We start from the raw sequence: 24649 nt of genomic DNA on the forward strand, positions 1-24649 counted from the left end.
CTCTTTCTGTCATAAACTGAGTGTGTGTGTCCGACTTAACGCGGCGCTGCGCAGACTGTTCGACGTATGACATCAAAATAACGCGAGTGCGTTTCGGTTTGAATTGCTCTCGCGGTACTTTGATGTCATAGGTTGATCGGTCTGCGCAGAGCCGCATAAAGTCGTACACACCTATTGCCTTTTATAGTAGTGTGCACTGACTCTCTAGCGCTCGCGCCTTTGTAGCGCTCCCACAGTAGCGTCGCGGGCACAACCTGCGCGTGTGACTGCGAGCGCAACACTTCTGATTGGCCAATCCGGAAAATGTAGACACACGCCACGGTCTTTACAATGATCCGCTGAGCAGAGAGATCTTCAGCGTTTCCCTTTATTTACTTTTTACTGAATTGACTGGAAATTAAGGTAAGAGTCACGAATCGATATGTGTGATGCTTTTCCACTGCGATGTGAAGCGTGCGGTGCTTCAATGTTTTCTGTAACACAGGTGAGAGAGGTAAAGGTAACCTCGGGCTAAAAATCTTTACGATAGACCTTAGAACTAAACTGAAAGAAACGTGAATGATACTTTACATTTAAGATAACGTCACGTTGTTTTAAGGAAATAATATTGAAGTTTAGCGTCGCGTGACGTTTGTGTGCGCGCGTTTGAGTTTATTCACGTTTGACGAGAGTTTCCTGTGATCATTATTATGATGGACGGAGATTATAGATGAGTGTTCTTGTGTTATATTAGTTTGTATCAGCCTGTACATTTCTTGTATTTGTCTTTTAAGAAGAAAAGTTGATTTTAAACTACAAGGGAGATTAACAAAAGCAATGGTTGTCAGACTTCCTCTCTGTTCAAATAGATCATGCCACTTCCTGATTTTGTTTATTCAAAACACGCATTTCAATGCACAGCAAGTATAGAAAGTTGGTCATACCACCACATCTACTTTAAACAAATAGATTCTCACGCGTAACCATCATTCATAATTTTTCATATTAACAACTCATAGTTAAAATAAGGTTATTCTGACTTCACAGCACCACAGGCCTATCTCCATTCATTTTTTCTTTGTAACTATTTTTTTGTGCATGTTGAGTGCATTGCACTCCCCCCGTGACCCCTGCACTTTCTGTGTTGTGGAGTGCTAAAGGTTTTAATTAAGCACGTGAACTCAAAATATTGACACATCATCCCCTTCATTATGATCTCTGATGGTCAGCATTTATCAACCAGGGTGTGTCAGAGATGCACAGCGTATTTATTGTAGTGATGGGAAATGTTAAGTAATTTATTATAACCCTATTATAAACTTTAATAAGCGTATATGGTTGCAGATATTATTAAGTATTATACCACGGGTCTGTTGAATGCTGTAGTCTGGGTATGCATTAATTTCTGATAACCGCACACCTAACTTGTCAAATGTCTTAAAAATAGGCACCAGACCAATGTTTGCGGTAACCGTGGTATAAGAGGAATAATTGACTCTGGTCCTTTGAATTATTTGAAAATAATGCACACTTCGCTTCGTGTTGTGCCGCATTGCACCTTGGGTGTGCATTATTTTCTTATAATTCAATGGCCCGTCGTCAACTATTCCTTACTTATACCATGGGGCTGTCGAATGCTTTATTCTGATTGGCTGATTGGTTAAGAAATGTTCCACCAGTATGCATTATTTTTCAATAACCATACACCTGACCTGTCAAATGTTTTAAAATAACCACCAGAGCAATGTTGCGTCGTGCCACATTACCACCTTGGGTGTCCATTATTTTCGAATAATTCGACGTCCCGTTGTCAATTATTCCTTACATAAGTGCAGTGGAATATAGCATGCATAATATATGCTTAAGGTCAATAGATATAAAAAATAGCATGAGCCACATGCACCAATTGTCATCATGACCAAATATTTATGACATGAAATATATTCATATTTGCTTATCTGGTAGAGTTTTATTGAAAACACTGCAAACAACAGTAATAGAAAGCAAAAACATGCAATAACTTTGAGATGTTAAACAGCATCTGCTTTCGGTGTATTAACTTTGGTGCCGTAAAAATGTGATTGTATTAGTTGACATTCCTGTGCACTGCAGGCTATGAAGGCACTTTACATGCCCTTAAGGCATGTGTTACTAACTGAAGCAGTACACACTACACAACATGAGTTTCTATGCGAGGTCTTTTTTGTTTTAGCTGCAGGAATCAGAAGAAAAGGCTGCCTGTGAGATGACAGTCTATGCTAAATTAGTTTTTATATATATTAGTCTTTTTGTTAGTCTAAAGATCTCTGAAGATAAGAAGCTAAATATAAGAATTTATGTAGGTGATATACTCTCATGTTTAGGTATGCATAGTGCTGTCTGCGAGTTTATCTTCCTTTCGATTTGAATTTTGTAGGTGGCAGACTTCTTTTTTTTAAGATATTTGTTCAACTTCCTGGTTATGCTTTGTGGCAGGAGAGGCTCGCTTTATCAGTCTTTAACTGAAAGTCGCCACCATTTTGTGGTTAAACACTTCTTTTGTATGCTGTACTGCCACAGATGCACCCAATGCTTGCAAAATCAACATACTACTCATTTTTATTTATTAACTTAAGATGGGCATTTGATCACTACATTTTTACATTAAGTATTACATTTCAAACATTGATGTTCCCTTAGGGCGTTCTGTGTTGAAGGCACAACAACATTTAAACACAGTCTAAGAATCCCCAGCATACGTGCTTGCATAAAAGCACAGGAGAGGAGAGAAACACCTGTGCTGTCATGCCAGAAAAAGCGTGTTACTACAGGCCCAATAGCTGCCGCTCACATTAGCTTTCTCCTGTTTCTGCCTGTGGCGGTTTTCCATGCTGCTTAGTTGGTTTGAGGAACAGAGAAGTGAACCCGAAAGCATTTCTGTAGCCAGTGCATGCAGAAGTCATGCTAATGAGCACAAGAAAGCGTTCAGAGAGAGGAAACTAACTCATGCTTTGAGCTAATCTTAGTTTAAGTGTGAGATGATGATTATTATTAGTTGTTCTGTGAGCAGTCTGTTGCCAGCTATGTGAAGTGTTGGTGCAAAGAGCAAGTTGTAAAGTTGTTCAAATTGACAGTGACAAAACGCCAAATAAGATATTGTGTTTTTATACTTTATTTATTTAGATGAGCACAGATCTTCCAGTTTACACTGACATCATAATTGCACTTTAGACATAGAAAATAGTGAATTCGCTTCTCGCCGTTGGTGAAAAACATTGTTGTTGCTAAAACCAGAGGTGTCATATTTTTGCATCTCTTTTTCACTCACAGTGGTTGGTTTGCCTATGAATTAGTGCGTATTTCTAGTGCATACAAAAGTACAAAGAAATAAAATAAGTACTCCTGTATAGCTCAGTGGTAGAGTATTGCGTTAGCAGTGCAAAACCTCATCGATTCAAATCCAAGGAACACATATGCTGATAAAAATGTATACTTTGTAATGCACTGTAAGTTGCTTTGAATAAAAGTGTCTGCCAAATAAAAATGTTAATGTAAAGTAGTCCAATTTGTGTGTTATAAGGCAAGTCTTTTAATTCCTGTAATGTGCAAACTTCAACACACTGAAGCACGGCGCTTAAAATAGTTCACCCAAAAATGAAAATGAGTCGTATGACTCATACAGTCATATAAATGACTGTATGAGTTCCTTTATTCTGGTGAACACAGACAAGGATATTTTGATGAATGATGGTTAGCAGACATTTGAAATACCCATTGACTTCCATAGTAGGGAAAACAAATACTATGGAAGTGAATGGGTTTCGTCAACCGTGTGCTTAACATCATTTATCAGATTTCTTTTGTGTTCAGCAGAATAAAAAAACTCATATAGGTTAAAAACAACATAAATATTCAATATTTATATAGCGCTTTTCACAATTGTTTAATTCAGGGGTCTCCAACCTTTTTTCATTGGAGAGCTACTCTCTAAAAAATAAAAGTGGTCGAGAGCTACTTGTGTCACGTAATACCTAAATTATTGAGTTAATAGACACCTGTCTATTAACTCACAGTGATTTGAACTCTTTCCCCGCCAGCATTTAAAAAAAAGTTGCCAGCCAGTGCCAGCATTTTTTTTATATTTTTCACAAAATTTTAATACCTTCCAGAAAATGCTTTTCTTTAAACATAAACATACGATAAATCAAATGAAAGAACACATCCTTTTAAACCACAACAAAAACTTTCATGATGTCTTTATTTATACTTTTTATCACCTGTTAGATATGGGTAGGATTCTTCCAAAAAAAAACACATTTTGAATAAAAAAATCATTTATTAAAGATCAGATTTAGAAAGATGATCCAAAAAACATACACAGATTATTTACTGCCTTTGGATTCATAATAGGGATGTGCATGTATGTCACATTTAGATTAATCCAAAGGTCTGAAAAACAAATAAGTTACTGGTTTAACTGAGGGCGGGGCAATGAAAAGGGCGTCATTGTGAAAAAGAAAATATTTTTATTAAAAACACTCAAATAAAACTTAATTTTGAAGAAACTTTGACAGAAAAATAATCACATACTAGATTATTAATGAAATAAATGTTTTTTTAACAGAAACCTCTAACAGGAAAAGCTGAGTGATGATGTGAAACTAAAGGGTTAATAAATACAAACTGATACCGGTCTTCACAGCGGTTTAATTGTTCCATAGCAGCTTTACAGTAATAAAAACAAGAGAAAACAGAAAAATCACAGGATATTCAACAGGTAGCAAAGTAAAGTGGCTAAAGTTAATCCGTACAAGTGAGCGTATATGTAACATAACATACTTCTAAGTACTTCTAACTTACTTCTGACTCCCAAGGGGTTGAAAAAACCTCCTAGGAGAAAAACCCTGTGGGGAAAAGTCCTTGGGAGAAAAAAACCTTGAAAGAGAGTCAGACATAGCTAATCCTAAAATATACTATATATTGAGTACTATATTATAAAAATGTATGTGAATTAAAAGTTTTAATAATTTGAAATAAAAGTTGAAGGAAGCAGTTGGTTGTCGCTGGATGATAAAAAAAAAGAAAATTATAAATTAAATGTGTCGTCCCTACACTCTAAAAAAACAAACGGTGCTATATAGAACCAAAACTGTTGCTTTGGATCGTAATCATAGAAGAACCGTTTTTAGTGCCATATAGCACCGGTGAAGCACCAGTGAAGCACCTGTGTAGAACCATATAGTAGAGCCCGACCGATATGCGTTTTTTCGGGCCGATGCCGATACAGATATTAGGGAGTAAAAAAAGACCGATAACGATATATCGGCCGATATTCTTTATGTGTACATTATAGTTCAGTATATACTACAGTATATTATACTAAAGTACTGTACATAGAATACACTATATACTTTAACATAATATACTATGAATAAATACAATGCAATGCAATGATCACTCACAAATGTGGTGATCACTCACAAATGTGGTGATCCAACACTTATATTGATGTGACAAAGATATGTACTATAGGCAAGAAGTTAACAATAAACTTTATTATTCAAAATTAGTTGGATATCAGTGCACTAAACAGTAAACTTGACTTATTATAAATAACTTTAAAACACAAAGAGAACAAAATACATAAAACTTGCATCATTTGCAGTTTTGACGAGAATAACGTTATAAAGAGAAACTTATGAAGTCATTGATTAATATTAGCTTTACAGTAAGTTGTGTACTTCACAAATTAGTTAGCCACTCACCGTTACAAAGACAATGCTTGACGGAGCACATACTAATGTACGCTATGTTTAATGTTGTGCTTGTGCACAACGTTTTTATAACACAAACCCAGGGTTCCGTGCAAACTTTAGACTTTAATAAAACTAATGCGTCTTCGCTCCGCCTCTTTTATTTAGCAAGGGTGTAGAGTTGCGCGAGCTTATTGAATCAATTGCTCTGAAATGAGCGTGTTAACTAACAACACAAGCAGCAGTAATCTCATATAGTGTTATATAAGTGCACGGCTGCGCGTAGTTTAAACGTGTCATTTCTCCGTCTCGCGTCATTTCTCCCGCTTGCGTTTTAACTCGCAAGTCGACAAAGAGACGGATTAAAAACACCAAATGTAAGCGGGAATGCGTCTCTCTTGTCCATTTATAATCCAATCGACCAAAGCGCGTCTTAATACCAGGTGTAAAAATGTTGTGAAGAAGACACAGCGTGACTGCAGCCACCTGAACTGAGAGACTGACTGAAGTGAAGTGAAGGGGGTGGGGGATTGGCTGGTGTCACTACAGTGAGTGATCTGGGTCACCATTAGCAACCAGTATGGCGCACTCTGCTGGACAAACAAGTACTTACATCTTTCAAATGCATTTAATGTGTTCTGTAACAAACGTTCATATCGGCGCATATCTGCGGCTTATACGCCGATACAGATATATCTGCGACATGCTCATATCGGCCGATAAAATCGGCAAAACGATAAATCGGTCGGGCTCTACCGTATAGGGGCCATATAGAACCACTATAGCACCAAATATGGTTCTACATAGCACTATATGGTTCTACACAGGTGCTTCACCGGTGCTATATGGCACTAAAAACGATTCTTCTATGATTACGAGCAAAGAACCACTTTTGGTGCTATATTGCACCGTTTGTTTTTAGAGTGTATACTAACACACCTTCTGTGTTAATATTCATTGTGCCGCCCCCCATGATCCTGCGACGTTAGATCAGAAATGTCTTGTCTGCAAGTGTTCATTTATCACAAAATAGAGTAACGTGAGTAACCAACTCATTTAAATTTCACTAATTGCGTTACTTGATTTAAAAAAAAAATACTTCGTTACATGTTTATTACCGCTAAAAGTAGTAAAATTACAGTAACAGAATTAATTGTAACGCTCACTCCCATCACTGTTTTTAACACAACTTGTGTTGTCCCTTTCATTTATTTTAACATGAATTAACGCATAAAATGGCATGACACACACAATGTGTAAAAAGTTAACACATCATTAACACTTGGTCTGTTCGTCTCAGTGTCCTTGGGTTCAGTCATGACAGAATTTTCATTTTGGGTGAACTATCCCTTTAATTAGTCAAATGCTAAGTCTGAATGCTTATTTCATTCATTATGTTATTTCTATTTGTCCACCTCACACTATTTTATTTTTATATAAAAAGGTTTTTTCTTGTCAAGACAATTTTATGCTGTTACAGATCAGCACAAACCAAAATATTCTAATTATATAAATGATATTAATATAGTACTATACTATAATACATTATATATAATGTAGGTTTCATATACATTAAAATATTGCACTAGCTTGAAGGTCAGAAGTTTGTCGTCCTGCACGTTAATTTAGATGCAATAACATCTGAAATCCACCAGGAGGCAATAAAAACCTTCCTAATCCATTACCCGCCAAACACAATTCCATGTTATGTAGTAAATGTGAAACATTACACCCATATTATTTTCAAGGTCATACCAGCTGGTTTAATGTATTTTTTTAAAGCAATAATATCATTTAATATTATACAAAGCATGTAAGCATAACATTTATTAAATATCTAACTTAGAAGTTGTCTGTCAGATCTATTAGTGACAACTCCGGGGTTTGTTGGTAAAGGAGATTGTTGTATCTCTGGGCAGAAGGACTCAATCGTTCCCATCTATGTTCACACAGAGGTGAAACATATTTTGCGAGGGAAGATAGGGTTCAATCTCAAGTTCATCTAAAGTCCAGCTGCGCTCCTTGCAAAGGTTCATCATCTACATTTTGTTTTTGTAGCTACAGCTGAAAATAAGAACACCTCCGGCCCTAAAGCATTATCACAGAAAAATCTTAAGAAAAATTCCATAATGGCTCAGAAATATTATTTCACAACAGACAGATTATAACAAACGTGTCATTGCTAATTAAACCTAGCATTTGTTTCATTAAATCTATTTGTTGATATTCATAAAGTCTGAGGAAGGAAACAGATGTCAGAATTTCCAATAGAGAAGTGACCGCTATTACTCATTGCTGACAAGTTCAGCCCCGCATGCCTTGTCCATGTGTAGACTGTCTGTTTATTCAGGACACGTGCCAGTGGCGCTTTCCCTTTTGATGGTAGGACATCGAACTCCGGTTTTGGGCTGACGTGTAACAACAGCGTAAGCAAATATCTTGTTTGCTTGAGTAATGATGCTGGTAGACAGGGTCACCTTGACCTTTAAGAGGGGTAGCATTTCTGAAGTCGTGCTGTTATTTTATTTAGTGGTAAAGGGTGTCATTTTTGGGGCGCAATTGCAAAATATTAGCTTTTATTCAGCACTTCCCTATTGGTCAGTCAAACCAAAACTCACACTTTAGTGATGTTTTTATTCTGAGCTTAGAAATTAATTTCAAGTCATAATACAGAATTTGAACTTAATATGTTTTTCTGGAGCTTAGCTGATAGAGCACTGAGTTCGCTTGCAGAGGTCATGGGTTCGATCCCAGTGAACACGCATACTGATAACATGATAGAAATTTGTTTTCGTTCATAAGTCGGATAAACCGATATTATGCAAGTGAGATTCAGAGTCTTATTCAGATTTATATTTTCCCATCAATATAAGCATAACTAGCTTATAATGATAGACACAGAGCTTCTGCGTGCCTGTGCTGTGTCGACAGCCTTGACTCCCAAAGGCGTCTTGCAGCAAATCCGTTCGTGTCCTGTCATTCTGGGGTTAATGTTAACCCGGTGTGACGTGTCACGGGAGAAATGTGGGTCAGGAGACGCACTGGCTCTGTTCTCCGCACTGCCGCAGACTGCCTGAAACCGCAGAGCCTCGCCTCCTCTCAACACACGTGACTTCCCTCCCCGCTGTGTGTCGTATGAGGGGAGGGGGGGTTGAGGGTCGGATTACTCTGTGTGTGGTTGGGTGGTAGTAGTAGTAATAGTAGAGACGAGAGCACGTGGATGCTCATGCTGTCGCACACTGACACACAAGTGCTGCAGTGGACAGAAACGGCATCCACACCCAGAACGTCAAACCATAATGCATTGCAAACACAGCAGATCCCATCTACACTGAGATTTGTACATATTATTCAGTGTATATAGGATTTTATTTCTTATTCACTAAAATCATCTAAGAATATATGACCTTGCTTTGAAAACCCAGCTAAAGTCATTTTTGTGATAAAATCATCCTACATAATGTAAAGAACATAAAATGAATCTTTGAATGGCATGTCTTTTCCAAATACTACACTCATGATTCATTTGAATCCTTTTAGTAGTACCCTTTCAGAGTACTACTGTTCGCCTTCTTTACCCCTGTGCTCATCTCCTATTGGCTGGCGGCACATTTTGGGTTAAAAAATATTTTTAGGCTCCATGGAAACAGCAGAGTATTCACTCTCCCTCTTATCCAATGAGATTCCAGGGTGGGTTTGTTGTAGTCAAATAAGAAACCTCAGTTTAGATGGTCTCATCCACCCCCCCACCTGAGGGGTGTAAAGCTGACAGGGGGCTTTAAGACAGTTACCCCAGTGCTTATTTAGCCCTTCTGGCTTCCCTAAATGCCATATGAACATGATTATGCCATTATGAGATGTATAGGCGGCACACCCCCGTGTACCCGGCACTGTGCGCCGTACTGTAGGTCAGTAAGCCGCATCATCAACCTATTTACCTACTTTCAACACACAGAGCGAGACGCTGCAGCGGCGCATCTCTGTTTGAAGTCTGCCCTTGATCTCCGAATGACACGCTGTTTACGTTGCATGTTATTTCATCCTTTGCATGTAATGATTCACTTGAAGTCACCGCTGGGGCTTTGACTCAGTGACAGTCAGAGCGAGTGAATCAGAATGAGATCGCACTCTTTATTGGGAACATATGATTTGCAGATTTGGCGCACAGGGAGGGGATCCGGTCGGATTGAACTATGGAAATGCTTTGACTGCTAGGGGGCGGCATGATCCTGCGGTAGGATCCACCCATGACTGTTTGACACTCTCAGCATCTTTTCACCTGCAGTCGTATGAAGTGTGTGGAGGAATCTAGCAAGGGTTCACTATACTACCCACAACAGATGTTCACTGCCATACTCATTAGTGTGGCCAGATGCTGCTGCTGTCATATGTGCTGGTGTCACAGTTATTGATATATGCATATTGAAGGACAAGACGTTGGTTTTAATTGTGTATACTATGGTTTTTACATTCTGCTACTTTGTCATTTAACACACGCAAAAACTAAAATCTTAATTTTAAAATAAATAATAATAATAATGTACTATAGCAAACAGGGTCTGAAGTTCTTGGTTGAAAATGAGACTAATATAGCTGTGATTTATTAAATCTATGCATTTAAGTGGGAGCAGCTTTGCTCAATTTATTATTCATTCAATCTTCATTGATGGAAGAAGTCCACCCAGTGCCGCTCATAGCAAATAGAAATGAACTAAAGAAGCTTGCTTTTGCACAAAATGTTTGTGAGCCACATTATGTATATTTTCAGCTGAAGTGGATACTTGTGGTTAAAGTGTGGATGCCATTAGTGTGTTGAATTTGCTCTTTACAGCTTTTATAACATGTTGTTCAAGTTGAGAATGCATTTTCGTAACATGCATCTCACTGCGCATGCATACTTATCTTATTGAAAGAGAAGATGCAGTAATACTGTTTCAGGGTTTTCCGCGGAAAATGTGTTAGTTAAGGTGGTAGGGTTGGGCGGGTGGTCGTGGCCGGGAGGGGGGGTGTTTCGTGGCAATCAAAGTGGCGGGGCGTACGCATCATGATGAAAATGAAAATATTTTTATTTAAAACACTCAAATGAAACTTAATTTTGAAGAAACTATGACAGAAAATGAACACATACTAGATTATTAATGAATTAAATGTTTTTAACAGATACCTCTAATGAAAATAGCTGTGTGATGAAGTGAAACTGAAGCAGCGCTCAACAATTATATCGAATCAACAGGCATGTGAAACCTAGCTAGCAGGTTGCTCAAACAACAAAAATCACCAGGTAACTTACTTTAAATTTGCAAGAAGTATAGATTAATACAATAACAGGCTTAAATAAACTCAAAACATAAGTCCATAAGTCTTACAGTATTCATGGACACGCGTTTTATCAACTGGCTAACCACCAGACAGTAGGCAGACCATTTCGGCTGTGTGGCGCGCGTGCACGCTCGCGGTTTGAAGCGCGTCTGGGCTATTCTCCGAGATGCACTTGACGGCCTTTTGTGTAGCATTTTTTTTTTTTTTTTTGACGACTCAGTTAAGGCGGTAGGGTTTCCCAGCTTAGGCGGGCCGCCCGAACTGCAAAGTGCTGCGGGAAACCCTGTGTTTCATTCTCACCGACTTACTTATTCAGAACTTGCAGGAAGAATTACAGTTGTTGCAGTCTAAATTTTAGACGTGTCTGTCAATTGCAAAAATTGAACTGTTAAAGTTTTTTTTCGTCTCCTTTAGGTTAAGGATGGGGAATCTGATCAAGGTTCTCACACGAGACATTGATAACAATGCAGGAAACTTTTTCATAGACTTTGAAAGTAAGTGTTTTTGATTTATGTTTTTTCCCAACATGCACCACAATATGAATGAATTTGTGCAATTTGCCAAATCATTCTTTACTCTTTACTGAATTATTTACAGGGTGCCTTTTGAGTTGTTGTGTCACAAGTATGGTACTGTGCAAAACTCTTAGGCCACCATGCCAGAATTAGATTTGTTGTTTTTGCAATTTGTTTCTCAGTTTCTTTAATCGAATACATTCAGAAAATACAGGAAATGTGTATATAACTGTATAAAAATGTAAACTGGTGTGTTTTTAGGGTAAACTCCTCTTCCACTTGAGCAATAGCAGAACCTAAATAAAATTAAATCCTAATTTCTAATTTTAAAGAAATTAGTCTTTTTACTTCATTCTGCTCAAAAAACGCTCAAGATATGTTTAGTGCCAAGAGAGGTCACACTTAACATTGACGATGCCTAAAAATGACGTTTAGTCATAATTTTTTTTGACATATTTCCTGTATTTTCTGTTTGGATCTAGGGATGGGCAATATAAACGATATGCAATATAAACGATAGAAAATTGGCATAAGATAGAGATTTTAAATCTATTGCACTATCGCGATAATACGCGTTGATGACATAATCTACCCGCGAACTTTAGAGCCAAGAGCTGCAGCCGAATAAACATGGATGATGAAAGCGTCAGCGAAACAGAGGAACTCGTGAAAAAGACCGATGCAACATCTATTTTTTGGATTCAAGCCATAAGTTACATAAGTTAACTGCTGCTCCAGCGCGAAATTGGCATTATGGTCTAGTAATTGTGAAACATGTTCCAGCTAAAAGAGACTAATCTGGCCATAACAGTTTACTTTTACTTACTTTTTTAGCAGTTTGGCTTTTGTAAGGGTCTATATAACCTGTTCTGAAACGAGTCTATTGAAATTATTATATCGCAATACATATCGCTATCGCAAGAGGCTGCAATGTTTAACGCAATATGGATTCTAGGCCATATCGCCCATCCCTATTTGGATCTTAATAAAATAGATTAAAAAATAAATCTGGATGGACATAAAATTTCTAGTCTGGTGGTGGTGGCCTAGTGCTGCGTTTACACCAGCCGCGCTAGAAGCAGCAAAAACGCGCTATTCGCGCTTAGTTGGACGCTTGAACATTTGAGTTTACTCGCTTCATTCGTGCGTGAAATTCTAGTCATTCGAGACATTCACGCAGAAATTCATGGGAGCGGCTTCTGCGACTCTGCTGAGACTCCACTCACTTCCTGTAATCACGTCACTACTACAGCAAGGTCCTGATTGGTTAACGTGGCGCGGAAATCCGCCGAAGTTTTTTCAACTGGCGCGTTTCCCGCGGCAACGCTCAATTCGCGCGGAACGCGCGCCGCAGGATGCCTAATCACATCTTTGAATTGACTTAACATGTAAATCACCCGCGCTTGCCGCCTCTACCACGGCTGGTGTAAACGCAGCATTACTGTACATCTTAAAATGTATCTAATGTGATTTTATTGCAAGATTTTGCCATCTTATTATGCAGTCATACTCGTTTTAAATGGATAGCTTGCCCAGAAGGGAAAGTTCTGTCATTGTTTGCTCACCCTCAAGTTGATACAAATCTGTATAAATTTCTTTGTTCTGCTGAACACAAATTAAGATATTTTGAGCAATGTTTGTTACCAAACCATTTTTGAGCATTATTGACTTCCATAGCATTTCAAGGTGCGAGGACCCTATTGTTCTTGAAGGAGTTATTACTATTATTATTTTTATTAAAAAATATATTCCATTGTGTTATGCAAAAGTTTGTGGCAACTTCGGGGTCAGTGGATGATGACAGAGTTTTCATTTTTGGGTAAACTATTCCTTTAATAAAACTAATGTGACCCTGTCTGGAGCAGCAAGTTTGATTTCAGTCACTGATCTAACTTTTAAATTTCAATCTTTGACCTTACTCAGTCAATAGTAAAGATATCAAGGTTATATTTTCACTGAATGGTTTACATTATGTATGATGATTTATAGAAAGCAGTACATCATAAAAAATGACGTTACATGTAACTGGGTTTTCAAAGACCGAGTAAATGATAATTTATGCAAAGACCTTTTATCCCAAAGTACACTTAACCCCAAATTACTAGGATGTAATGACGATAACAGCATCAGGTCTGATCTCTCCTCTGCATTCTCACTGCTCTGCAGATGCCAAGCCCACAGACGCTGAGAGGAGAGTATGGGAGGAGGTCAATAAGGTGCTAAAAGAGTCTGTAACCATACTACAGGATCTGCAGTCTTATAGCGGAGCAGGTGAAGCCATCAGACAGGCAAGTACAGTCTCCATAATGCATTAATCTGTTAATTCTTCACACATCAGCATGTGTACAGGCAAGCAGTACATTACATATACCGCCCAGTATAACAAGAACCATCAAGTACTTCCTTTAATAACGCCATTACAATGGATATTAGCAGTGGGCGAATGAGAACCTTTGAGAAAAATTAGTCGGCTCATGTGCACAGCTTTGACCTGCTAATATGGGCATGCAAATAAATACCCGCTGCGCGTGCTTGTGGTGTTAAACAGTTCCCTAATTCATTTCTATTCCTACTAATATTGTAAAAAATGTTTTCACATCCTCAGCTGTGTTTGACTGTGTACGTTGTCCCCGCAGGCCATTCAGCATCCGAATGATGAGCGTGTGCAAGAGGGAGCGTGGACCGCTGTGGTCCCACTAGTGGGCAAACTAAAGAAGTTTTATGAGTTCTCACTAAAATTGGGTATGTTTTTTTATCATTTCAAGTGCATAGCACAGAAAACTATAAATAGCAATACTTACCTAAAGGTAGAGGTGAGAAATAAAAGTGGTTTAATGAACGTCCTCTTAAAAGATGCTTGCTCATGGGGATATATGGTCTACTGACCCACTTACCATTTTAATGTGTAGATTATCGGCTGCTCTGAGCTATGTAATTGTATGACACATTACTGTACACACTTATGTCAGCTGTCGGCTATAGAAAGGATAATGTACAGTAGAGTCGGCTCAGTATGGTAAAATAAATACTAACAAGCCTGAAGGAATTTTTATATGTCTGCTTATCATGGACATGAAGTGATTTCAGTTTAACCTAATGTAATATATTATGTGATAAAGATGCAAAGAGAGTCATAAAACATGTACGGAATGGGTTGCAGTTGAATAAACAAACAGTTTTAACAGTCACCACATAAAAAATATCGGACTGCAGTAGCAAATGACCAATTAGAATCAAGTATTTGTGAGAAGGCCTGGGTGGTATGTCAAGTTTTGGTAATATTTCTGTATTTTTCCCAATGGGATACAGGATGAGACAAGGTCGTCTGTATATGGTCTGATATGATCTTCCTTTTTATTAGAAACTCTTTATTTTCATCATACGCTGTTTTAGGGTGTTTTCACACTTGAGTCCTGTTTAAGAGAACCAAACTCAGACACCTTATGGTACATTCACACGGGGCACACTTGCACTAGGTTATTTGCATAAGGCGATCTGATTGGCTGACGCACGCGTTGGTGCTTAAAAAGTTGAGTAATGTTGACGGATCAACAATTCAGTTCGGCAACGCATGACGTCACCCATTCAAAGTAAACGAGAAATGTTAACGCTTACTCCGTACCATTAAAGTGCACCAAGAGGTGAACCATGTCAAAAAAGGCCAAGCACTGTGCCTAAAGGAGGACTCTGATCCGTTTTTGGTCCAATTAAGCTGTAATAGGGTCTCAGACCTTTTTTATAAAGAATTTGACTCTTTTAGGGGTCTGATACCATTTGACGTGTTTACATATGGGCCAAAAACCCAGCAAACCGAGCTCAGACCCCTGAAAGGACCAAATGTGAAAACAAGGTGATTATCTCACATGAAGCTTTGACTAGCATGTACACATCAATTCCACTTTAAAAAAAATATGAGGATATTTATCGTACATAGCTATCCATCTCATATTCAGTACATAGCATACATATAATACATATATGTATAGATGGTTTCAGCAGTAACAACATAACTGTCGCGGTCCGCACGTAACTTCCGGTAAACTCTGCTAAGAATAAATAACAACAAAGTTCTTTAAACGTAGTTTATTTATATAACAAGCAAAATAAACAACACCTAGGAAACCAAAACATTTGTTATTTTCGACGAGGCATTTGTTCAAGAGATACTAGTCAGACCATTAAAAAAAACGAAACCGGAAGTAAAGTTCGGATCCAGACGTGTATCGCGTCAGCGCACGTGCATCCGATGAAACCGTCTATAGTAATAGTGAGGTTATAAAACTGCTCAGATTAGCTGTCGTTCATTTAGTATCATATTATATAATATCTTATTTATGCATTTCTCAATTCAACATGTAATGAGAGAACCGAAATTACACTACTCACGGTTTCTACCTCAAGCTGGTTTAGTTTTCATGCTATGTGTATTTGGTTTTTCCATTTCATATTACTGTACATGCATGTTCCTGAATTTATCCTAGTTATACACGTTATAAAATGCATGAACTGTGCTTTACTGTAGAGCTGTGTTTTGGTTTTTAAATACTTCAGTGTGTCTTTCAGATTAGATTTATTGCATGTTCGTAGGAAACCAGCCTGAAACAGAGCAGCGGTCCATCATAATCAGATTAGTTCGCTCCTCTGGCAAGGCCAATTTCTTTTCCCATGTCTAGCAAAACAGCGCAGATCTACTGTAACATAGTAACAAATTCATTAGATCTAGACCTCAGACTGTATGTGACGCTCGTGTTGATTCTTTGGATGGATTTCACGTTGTATCCATGTTGTTTTATTAATAGTTTTTAAAATTCTTAACACAAATGTATTTTAAAGTAGTTAATAGTCTGCCAAGGTAATTATTTTCATTTTTATGAAGATGCTTATTATAAAGGTGGTGTGTGTACATTTTAGCGGCATCTAGTGTTGAGATTGGGAATTGCAACTACCAGCTCACCCCTCAATTTTAAAACGCATATGGTAGCCGCCACAGGACAAACATGTCGTCGTCGTCTAAGACAACGTAGGGTTGAAACACGCACTATAGAGCAGTTTGTCCGTTCAGGACTACTGTAGAAACATGTCGGCGCCTTACATGTAAGGGGACCTGCAGTGTATAGATATAAAAATGCCTCATTTGAAGGTAATAATATATACAGTATAGTTCATTATGTAAAGTCTTTATACACCACTGATAATATAGTTATGTATATCATATAGCATTTCTGTCAATGCAACTTGAATAAACATTTTTGTCTGTAAATTCATTGATGAACTGTCCAAAAAATCGTATGAATCATATGTGGAGCAGCAATAGGAAATATTAACTTAATTATCTTTGCTAGTCTCAGTAACATGTCACATGCCATCTGTTTTTCTAGTCAGGTGAAAAAAAGTACTTTCATTCACTAAATTGTGGTGTCTGTGTTGTTTTGTAAGACGGTGGGTTGACGTAATTCAGATGGTGGGACTGATGTTGAAAAATAGATCATGGCCCCATTAAACATGTCATGGCTCTTAATCACACATAAACAGCAGCCAGTTGCTGGAGAGGCTCTGGTGAAACATCAAAGCTTCAGGCTGACCTAACATCAGTGCAGATGGCAATGTGAACGTGAACTTGTTCTGTGCTGTATTTATTATATCAGTCAGTTTAATCATATACTTCTGTCTCTGTCTGTCTTGTAGAAGATGCTCTGCAAGGCCTGCTTGAATTTCTCACCAGCTCACGCTGCAGCCCGACCCAACATCTGGAGCAGGAGCAGGCTCTGGCACGACAGTTCGCTGAGATCCTGCATTTTACGCTGCGCTTTGATGAACTAAAGATGACCAGGCAACCTCGTGTCACGCTGTGTTCCTCGCACCTGCACCTGTACATCTGCAGCATTTAGGTCTAATCCTTTCTAATCTGCTTCATCCGTACTGCTGTAGTGAAGCCTTCAAGTCCAGAATGATCAAAAAAAGAGAAGACTGTGAGATAGCAAAGACAAGAAGGAAGTTCAAATTGTAGAAGAGGCTGAAAAAATCACAGGAGTCAAGCAGATGACATGATATGATGGAGATAGAGAGAATATTCATAGTATGGGATCTGTGTGATGGATTAAAAGAATATAGGTGTGTAGAGGATAAAAAGAGATCATCCCAAAGCTGTCTTTTCTGTGGGTTTAAAATTGGTAGGCGTGAGCAAAAATGTGCCGTTGTTGTGTGTGTCCTTTTAAATGCAAATGAGTTGATGTCTGCACTAAATGGAAGAGCCGTGGTTAAATAGTTCAGATTAAGGGGTGGTATTATCCCCTTCTGACATCACAAGCGGAGCTAAATTTCAATGATCTATTTTTTCACATGCTTTGCACGAACCATGTGACACTGCACATTTTTAATTGAGACCCTTAAAGGGACACTCCACTTTTTTTTTGAAAATATTCTCATTTTCCAGCTCCCCTAGAGTTAAACATTTGATTTTGACCATTTTGGAATCCATTCAGCCGATCTCCGGGTCTGGCGCTAGCACTTTTAGCATAGCTTAGCATAATTCATTGAATCTGATTAGACCATTAGCATTGTGCTAAAAATTAACCAAAGAGTTTCGATTTTTTTAATCCTATTTAAAACTTGACTCTTCTGTAGTTACATCGTGTACTAAGACCGACGGAAAATTAAAAGTGGTGATTTTCTCGGCAGATATGGTTAGGAACTATACTCTTATTCTGACGTAATAATCAATGACTTTGCTGTCGTAACATGGCTGCAGCAGGTGCAATGATATTATGCAGAGCCTGAAAGTAGTCCTCTTGGTAACTTTCAATAGCAGGGGGACTATTTTCAACCACTGTGTAATATCATAAAATCGCAACTTTTAATTTTCCTTAGTACATGATGTAAGTACAGAAGAGTCAACTTTTAAATGGGATAAAAAAATTGAAACTCTTTGGTTATTTTTGAGCACGTTGCTTGGTCTAATCAGAATATCAGATTAAATGGATTATGCTAAGCTATGCTAAAAGTGCTAACGCCAGACCTGGAGATCAGCTGAATGGAATCCAAAACGGTAAAAATCAAATGTTTAACTCTAGGGGAGCTGGAAAATGAGAATATTTTCAAAAAAGTGGAATGTCCCTTTAAGTTTTTCTATATGCAGGAAATGCACTGAAACACCGTATAGTAAAAAAAAACTTCCGATGTGATTTAATGGGACATGATTCATTAATGGAATACCAAGTCTGGTTACAACTAATTAACCAAATGAATAGAAAGCCAAGTTAAGAATCTATAGAGAATCTATTATAGTCTACATTACTTTACTGATGATGTCTGCCAACAAAACCAACAGTATATGAATGAAATTTTCAGTGTATCATAATGTCCATTTGATATGCTCATATTCAGCAACATTCATGTGCCAGTGCTGTATTTAAAATCCCACCTTCTCTTTTGTCAGATGACCAACCCGGCCATTCAGAATGACTTCAGCTACTACAGAAGAACCCTGAGTCGCATGCGTATCAATAATCAAGCAGTAAGTGTGCCTAAATCTCCATGCTCGCTATGCAAATCCCTCTCATTATCACAGGGCTTATGTTTTAGTAATGCCCCCTTCCCCAGTGTCATAGAGGTTAATAAGAGCTCTTCTGTTCTCTAATGGTCTGGATCATTAGGTAACGGCAGAAGTCCTGACTCAGGCAAACGTCTCTTACGCTTTTTCCTGCATTTATTTTGTCCATCTCTCCCCCGTTCGGGTACTTTTATCATTTGGCTGACACGTGTTAAGATGGCTTAAGTCTCATTAGCGGGTGCTGCATCATCAGGGAGGGTCTGACACAAGGATGCTTAAACTTGCCTCAGCAATTAAAAGCGCGCTCTATATGAAGAATAATTATTTCATCTCATGAAACATGCATATTAGGAATTCTGGACGTGTCTGCGGATTAAAGCAGGATTTACATTTGGTTTTCGCATACGGTAATGGATGAAATATTTTGTGCTTTTTCAGCACATGTGAATGCCCGATTTCCACTTTCATTTTCCTGATTAACTACTTGAAGAAAGCTGACCAAGGAAAAGCTCATACATAATCTCTAAAAAGCCAGGTGGCCCAACTTGACCCTCTTTGTTTAAATCTAAAAGTTGGATATATTAATGAAATGAACCGTGTTGTCTTCTTCCTAAAGGCAGAAGAGCACAATGAGGTTGACAACGAACTGGCCAATCGCATGTCTCTCTTTTACGCCAATGCCACGCCCATGCTGAAAACGTTAAGCGATGCCACGACTAAATTCGTATCAAAGGTATGTGGTTACCATATTAAATGATTTACACGTTTAGCCAACAAAAAATCTGCAGCACTGTCAGTTTTTCTCAGTCTTAACTATCGTAACCAATGAAAGTTTTGCTCTCTCTCTCTCTCTCTCTCTCTCTCTCTCTCTCTCTCTCTCTCTCTCTCTGCCTTTAATCAGCATGCAGAGCTGCCTGTCGAGAACACAACAGATTGTCTAAGTACAATGGCAAGTGTGTGTAAAGTCATGTTAGAGACACCGTAAGTTGACACGTTTATGTTTAATCATTTTCCTTTTGTTTCGTCTTGTAACGGGTTGTAATTGATCCATTCCCTGTTTGTGTGTATTGATCAGGGAGTACCGCACTCGTTTTGCTAGCGAGGACACAGTTTTATTCTGTCTGCGTGTGATGGTGGGTGTGATCATTCTGTACGACTACGTCCATCCCGCCGGAGCCTTCGTTAAAACCTCCAAAATCGATGTATGTCTTATTTTGCATTGTTGTTATTATTATTATGTTCATTATACTGTTCATATGAAACCATGTGTTAACCGTTGTCTGTATGATGATATAGATGAAAGGATGCATTAAGGTACTGCGATTTCAGCCGCCTAACAGTGTGGAGGGCCTTCTCAATGCACTCAGGTTGGTGAATAGCAATATTAAAGTTTTATTGCATTATTAATGACTTATATTGAATATACAGCAGCGAGTTCAGTCTTCATAAGCCGCTTATTCTCTTTTGCCTCTCACAGGTACACAACTAAACATTTGAATGATGAGACTACCTCCAAGCAAATTAAAAACATGTTACAAGCTTGACAGTATCTACTAAAAGTGTTACCACTGAAATACATTTGACGAGACGCTTGCGCAATTTTTTAAGCCATTTACCATGTGGCAGCTACTGTTTACTGTCTGTTTTTATTTTTGAATTGTCGTAGTTTTGGTTTTTTACATCTTATTCTGTTAGAATTCAAATTGTGTGACCTTTAGATTTCAATAAAGCCGCTTTGATGTGGTGCCGCCTGACGAAGATGAGCTGAATTCATCTCTTTGTTCTTTACGGTTGACTGAGCAGCCAGACAGGAACGTTTTTAATGTATTTTGACTGTTTGCTTTTTAATGAGAAATTTTACTGTGACTTTTATTAACAACTGAACTGAATAAAGTTATTTTAACCTAATGAGTAGACCCTGAATGACCAACATTTGAAAACTGTCACACACTGTCCGAAAAAAATGGTACAACAGCTGTCACTGGGACGGTACCCATTAAAATGGTCCTTTATGTAGCCTACCAATATGTACCTTTGAGGTACCCCTTGGGTACAAAGGTTTACTTTTTGGAAGGGTACTGCCCCTGTGACAAATCCAAGTGGATTACTGAAGGGTGGGAACAGCTGGAACAATACATTTTAATGACATTTTATCTTTCCTTTTCGGACACTAGATTATACTACGCTTGAAAACTCGGGTGGTACCACTAAAAATAAGTACACATTTGTATTTTACCTAAAGAACGCGTAGTACCTCACATGTACATATCTGTACGTAAGGACCTTTTGGTACTGTCCCAGTGACAGCGTTGATACCTTTGTTTCTGAGAGTGCACGGTTCTCTCAAAACTAATTTGATGCCCTGTACTCAGGCAAAATGATCCTTTGTACTTTTCATTGAATTATGGATTATGAATCGTTCTTTCCAGAGTCTATTCCAGAAATTGATCCCAGACAGCAGATGACTCCGGGCTGGATACGTACTGGATTTGGTCCGAAGTTGACAGATCCGGTGTGAATCTGGTCCTGGGTCGTCTGCTGTCTGGAAAAGTATAATGAAGTCCAGGCTGTATTCTAGTTGTCTCACTCTTTAAATCCCAATGGATTACTGAAGGATGGGAACAGCTGGAGCAATAAACGATACATTTGAGTTCCTTTTCGGACACTAGGTTATACTACGCTCAGAAAAGATACAAAAGCTGGCATTGGGGTGGTACCCCTAAAAAAGTACACATTTGTATTTTACCTAAAGAATGCATAGTACCTCAAATGTACATAGCTGGGTCATTCTACAGAAACGTCCACTTTTGGTGTGGAAAAATGTCTTAAAATTGATTTCTTTTTCTAACATTTAAACTTAGACCACATCATTAGATTACTCTTTGACTTTATGAGTACACATAAATGACAGCTTAAAAGGTGGAGTCCATGATGTTTGAAAGCCAATGTTGATATTTGAAATCACCTAAACAAACACGCCCCTACCCCAATAGAATCTGGACCTTCTGTTGATAGACCCGCCCCACACATACGCAACCCGGCAAGGATGTCGGTTAGTAGACACGCTCCTTACTGCTGATTGGCTATAAGTGTGTTTTGGTAGTCGGCCCGTCTCCTTTTCCAAAGCGTTTTTCAAACATTGTGGACTCTGCCTTTAATGATATTTTGTGTGCATGTACTTAAAGACTGCATACACCATTTTTTTGTCACTGGTGTTACCTTACTTCTTTAGCAATATTCAATGTGTTTATGAAATATTATTTCTAATTTTTAATTCTTAAGTGTAGCAGAATTCAATGCTTTTAAAATTATCATAATTTCACATGTGAAAGATTTTATTTAATGTTAAAGAAAACAACAACAACAACACAGTAACACCAGTGACACATCAAATCACCAGTCACTGGTAGGGTGGCCATTCGTGCCAGTTCCACCGGACACGTCCCGAACATGTTTTCAGGTTCGTTCTCCGGAAGTCGCGTTCCTCGACCGCATACGTCATCGAAGTTCTCACATTTCAGTTAAAGTACATTAGAAAATTAAGATTTATTTCTTTTAAGACATACAATCATTGTAGTTTCATTCTTACCTTGAAATGTAACGGTTGCTTTTCTGAAATAAACCGGAAATATTAAACCTTGATGACGTATGCGGTCAACCAACGCAACTTCCGGAGAACGAACCCGAAAACATGTTCGGGACGTGTCCGGCGGAACTGGCACGAATGGCCGCTCTAGTCACTGGTGTTACTAATCTTTACTGGTGTTACCCATAAGGACAGTAACACCAGTGACAATTTTCAAGAAAACTGCATTTTACAAAATTGCAGCTGCAAACCACATGTTGTCAATCATTGTATACTCACTAAATAAGGCAGTTTAATCTATTTATATTCTATTTTTCTTGCAATTCCCAACCAATAAAGGAGGTCACACCAATGACTTAAACTAAAAGCTTCATATGAAATCATGAGATAAATGAGAAGATTTCTGATAATTGAAAAGAGACAGTGGACTTTCCATGGACTTCTCTTCATAGATCTCCAGGAAATTGAAAGAAGGAAGTCAAGTGATGTCAAGAGTGTGATTTTCATAGATATGTATAAAGGCTAGATGTTTCGCCCTCGCTGCTGGCCAATTGAGTGGAACGTCCGCATTTTGGCGGCCATCTTACCACAGTCAGGTCGCTCACTCGTAGCATTGAGTTTTAAAGGACAAGTTCGGTATTTTACACTTAAAGCCCTGTTTTCAGATTGTTTATGATGAAATAGAACGGTTTTGACTGAAATTTCGACATATGCGGCTGCCCAGAGAATTTTTGGGTGTTTGTGTTTCAGCTCCTACCTTTACAATGGGTTTAATGGTGCACTGGAACAATCCTTCCTAAAATGCATTAAACTTTCATTTACAAAGACGTGAAACTCACCGAGTGGTCAGGGGTGTTCACTGGTATACCGAACTTGTCCTTTAATGGTTCAGGTACTTTTAAATGACCATTACTTGCTTAATTTTTACCGATTTTCAAACGGTTTGGTTTGTTATAAACGTCAAAGATGTACCTATGACACTGCATACTTATACTAAAAATAAATAAAAAATTCATGAAACATGTTAAAGCATCCTGAATTATAGCCACGTTAATAACGTTTGTAAAAAAACAAAATTAAGAAAATTAAGCAAGTTATGGTCATTTAAAAGTACCTGCACCATTAAACTCAATGCTACAAATGAGCGAGCTGTCTGAGGTAAGATGGCCGCCAGGTGATGCCGTTAGAGACTCCACCATAAGACATCTAGCCTTTATACATATCTATGGTGATTTTTATTTAAAAATAAGAGCTTTTTTGTTAAACGGTAACACCAGTGACACAACTCCAGAGGACCACTACTTTCATTATATATTTTATAATATTTATTAAGCATTTTAAAAATCATCATATATTTGATAGTTATGGAGACATTATTGTATTTTAAATGGAAGAAATCACTTTGATCTAAAAATAAAGCATTTCCCCTCTTTACATGACTGTGGGGACGAACACTTGGTGCTACATTGATGGCTCAAAAAGGTGTAATTGTTCAAATAACATTGTTTCATTTTAAAATATAAAAAAACTGTAACCCTAAATTGTTTTTAAAGTGTAATGTTTCTGTAAAGGCTAAGGACAGAAAAAATGACATTTTCGTAGAATGACCCAGCTGAAATGGTACATATTAGGATCTTTTGGTACTGTCCCAGTGACAGCGTAATCCCACTCAAGTCCAGCTGTTATGTTAAGATCTCCCCAAAGAAGACAACATTTGGAAAATCCAGGCTGTCCATTGGCCTTTGATGGTCAGCTGGTTAATCCGAATGAAACATAATTCCTGCTCAGGAAGTGGGAGTTTGTTATAGAGAAGTATGAGTAATGCATTCCCTTCTCTGCTAGGAGTATTTGATATCCTTTACACTTGGACTGCGCTCCTCCTGGTTTCTTTTGTCATTCAGTCTGTTCAGTATCTGCGTCCTCTGCAGTGTTATTGTCTCAGTCATCAGCTCTGGGTTAAGGTCACACA

At 38.1% G+C, this 24649-nt stretch overlaps 1 protein-coding gene across 1 annotated transcript; it reads left to right on the forward strand.

The window, feature by feature from the left end:
- The first annotated feature begins 212 nt into the window (after positions 1-212).
- Positions 213-21002, forward strand: fam49ba (family with sequence similarity 49 member Ba). The gene is made up of 11 exons (XM_073874567.1): positions 213-402; positions 11445-11524; positions 13712-13833; positions 14182-14287; positions 17231-17365; positions 18979-19058; positions 19711-19827; positions 19996-20075; positions 20170-20296; positions 20391-20461; positions 20572-21002. The coding sequence occupies exons 2-11, from the start codon at positions 11452-11454 to the stop codon at positions 20636-20638; spliced, it is 978 nt and encodes a 325-aa protein (XP_073730668.1). The 5' UTR covers positions 213-402; positions 11445-11451; the 3' UTR covers positions 20639-21002.
- The last annotated feature ends 3647 nt before the right edge of the window (positions 21003-24649 follow it).

This window comes from Misgurnus anguillicaudatus, chromosome 2 (assembly GCF_027580225.2).
Source record: "Misgurnus anguillicaudatus chromosome 2, ASM2758022v2, whole genome shotgun sequence".
Lineage (NCBI taxonomy): Eukaryota > Metazoa > Chordata > Actinopteri > Cypriniformes > Cobitidae > Misgurnus > Misgurnus anguillicaudatus.

What these genes read in the sequence shown, in the direction of transcription:
- fam49ba (XM_073874567.1), top strand. Translation starts at nt 11,452, where the DNA reads ATGGGGAATCTGATCAAGGTTCTCACACGAGACATTGATAACAATGCA. An exon ending in CTTTTTCATAGACTTTGAAA is followed by an intron (nt 11,525 to 13,711) that starts GTAAGTGTTTTT and finishes ACTGCTCTGCAG; the next exon opens with ATGCCAAGCCCACAGACGCT. An exon ending in CAGGTGAAGCCATCAGACAG is followed by an intron (nt 13,834 to 14,181) that starts GCAAGTACAGTC and finishes TTGTCCCCGCAG; the next exon opens with GCCATTCAGCATCCGAATGA.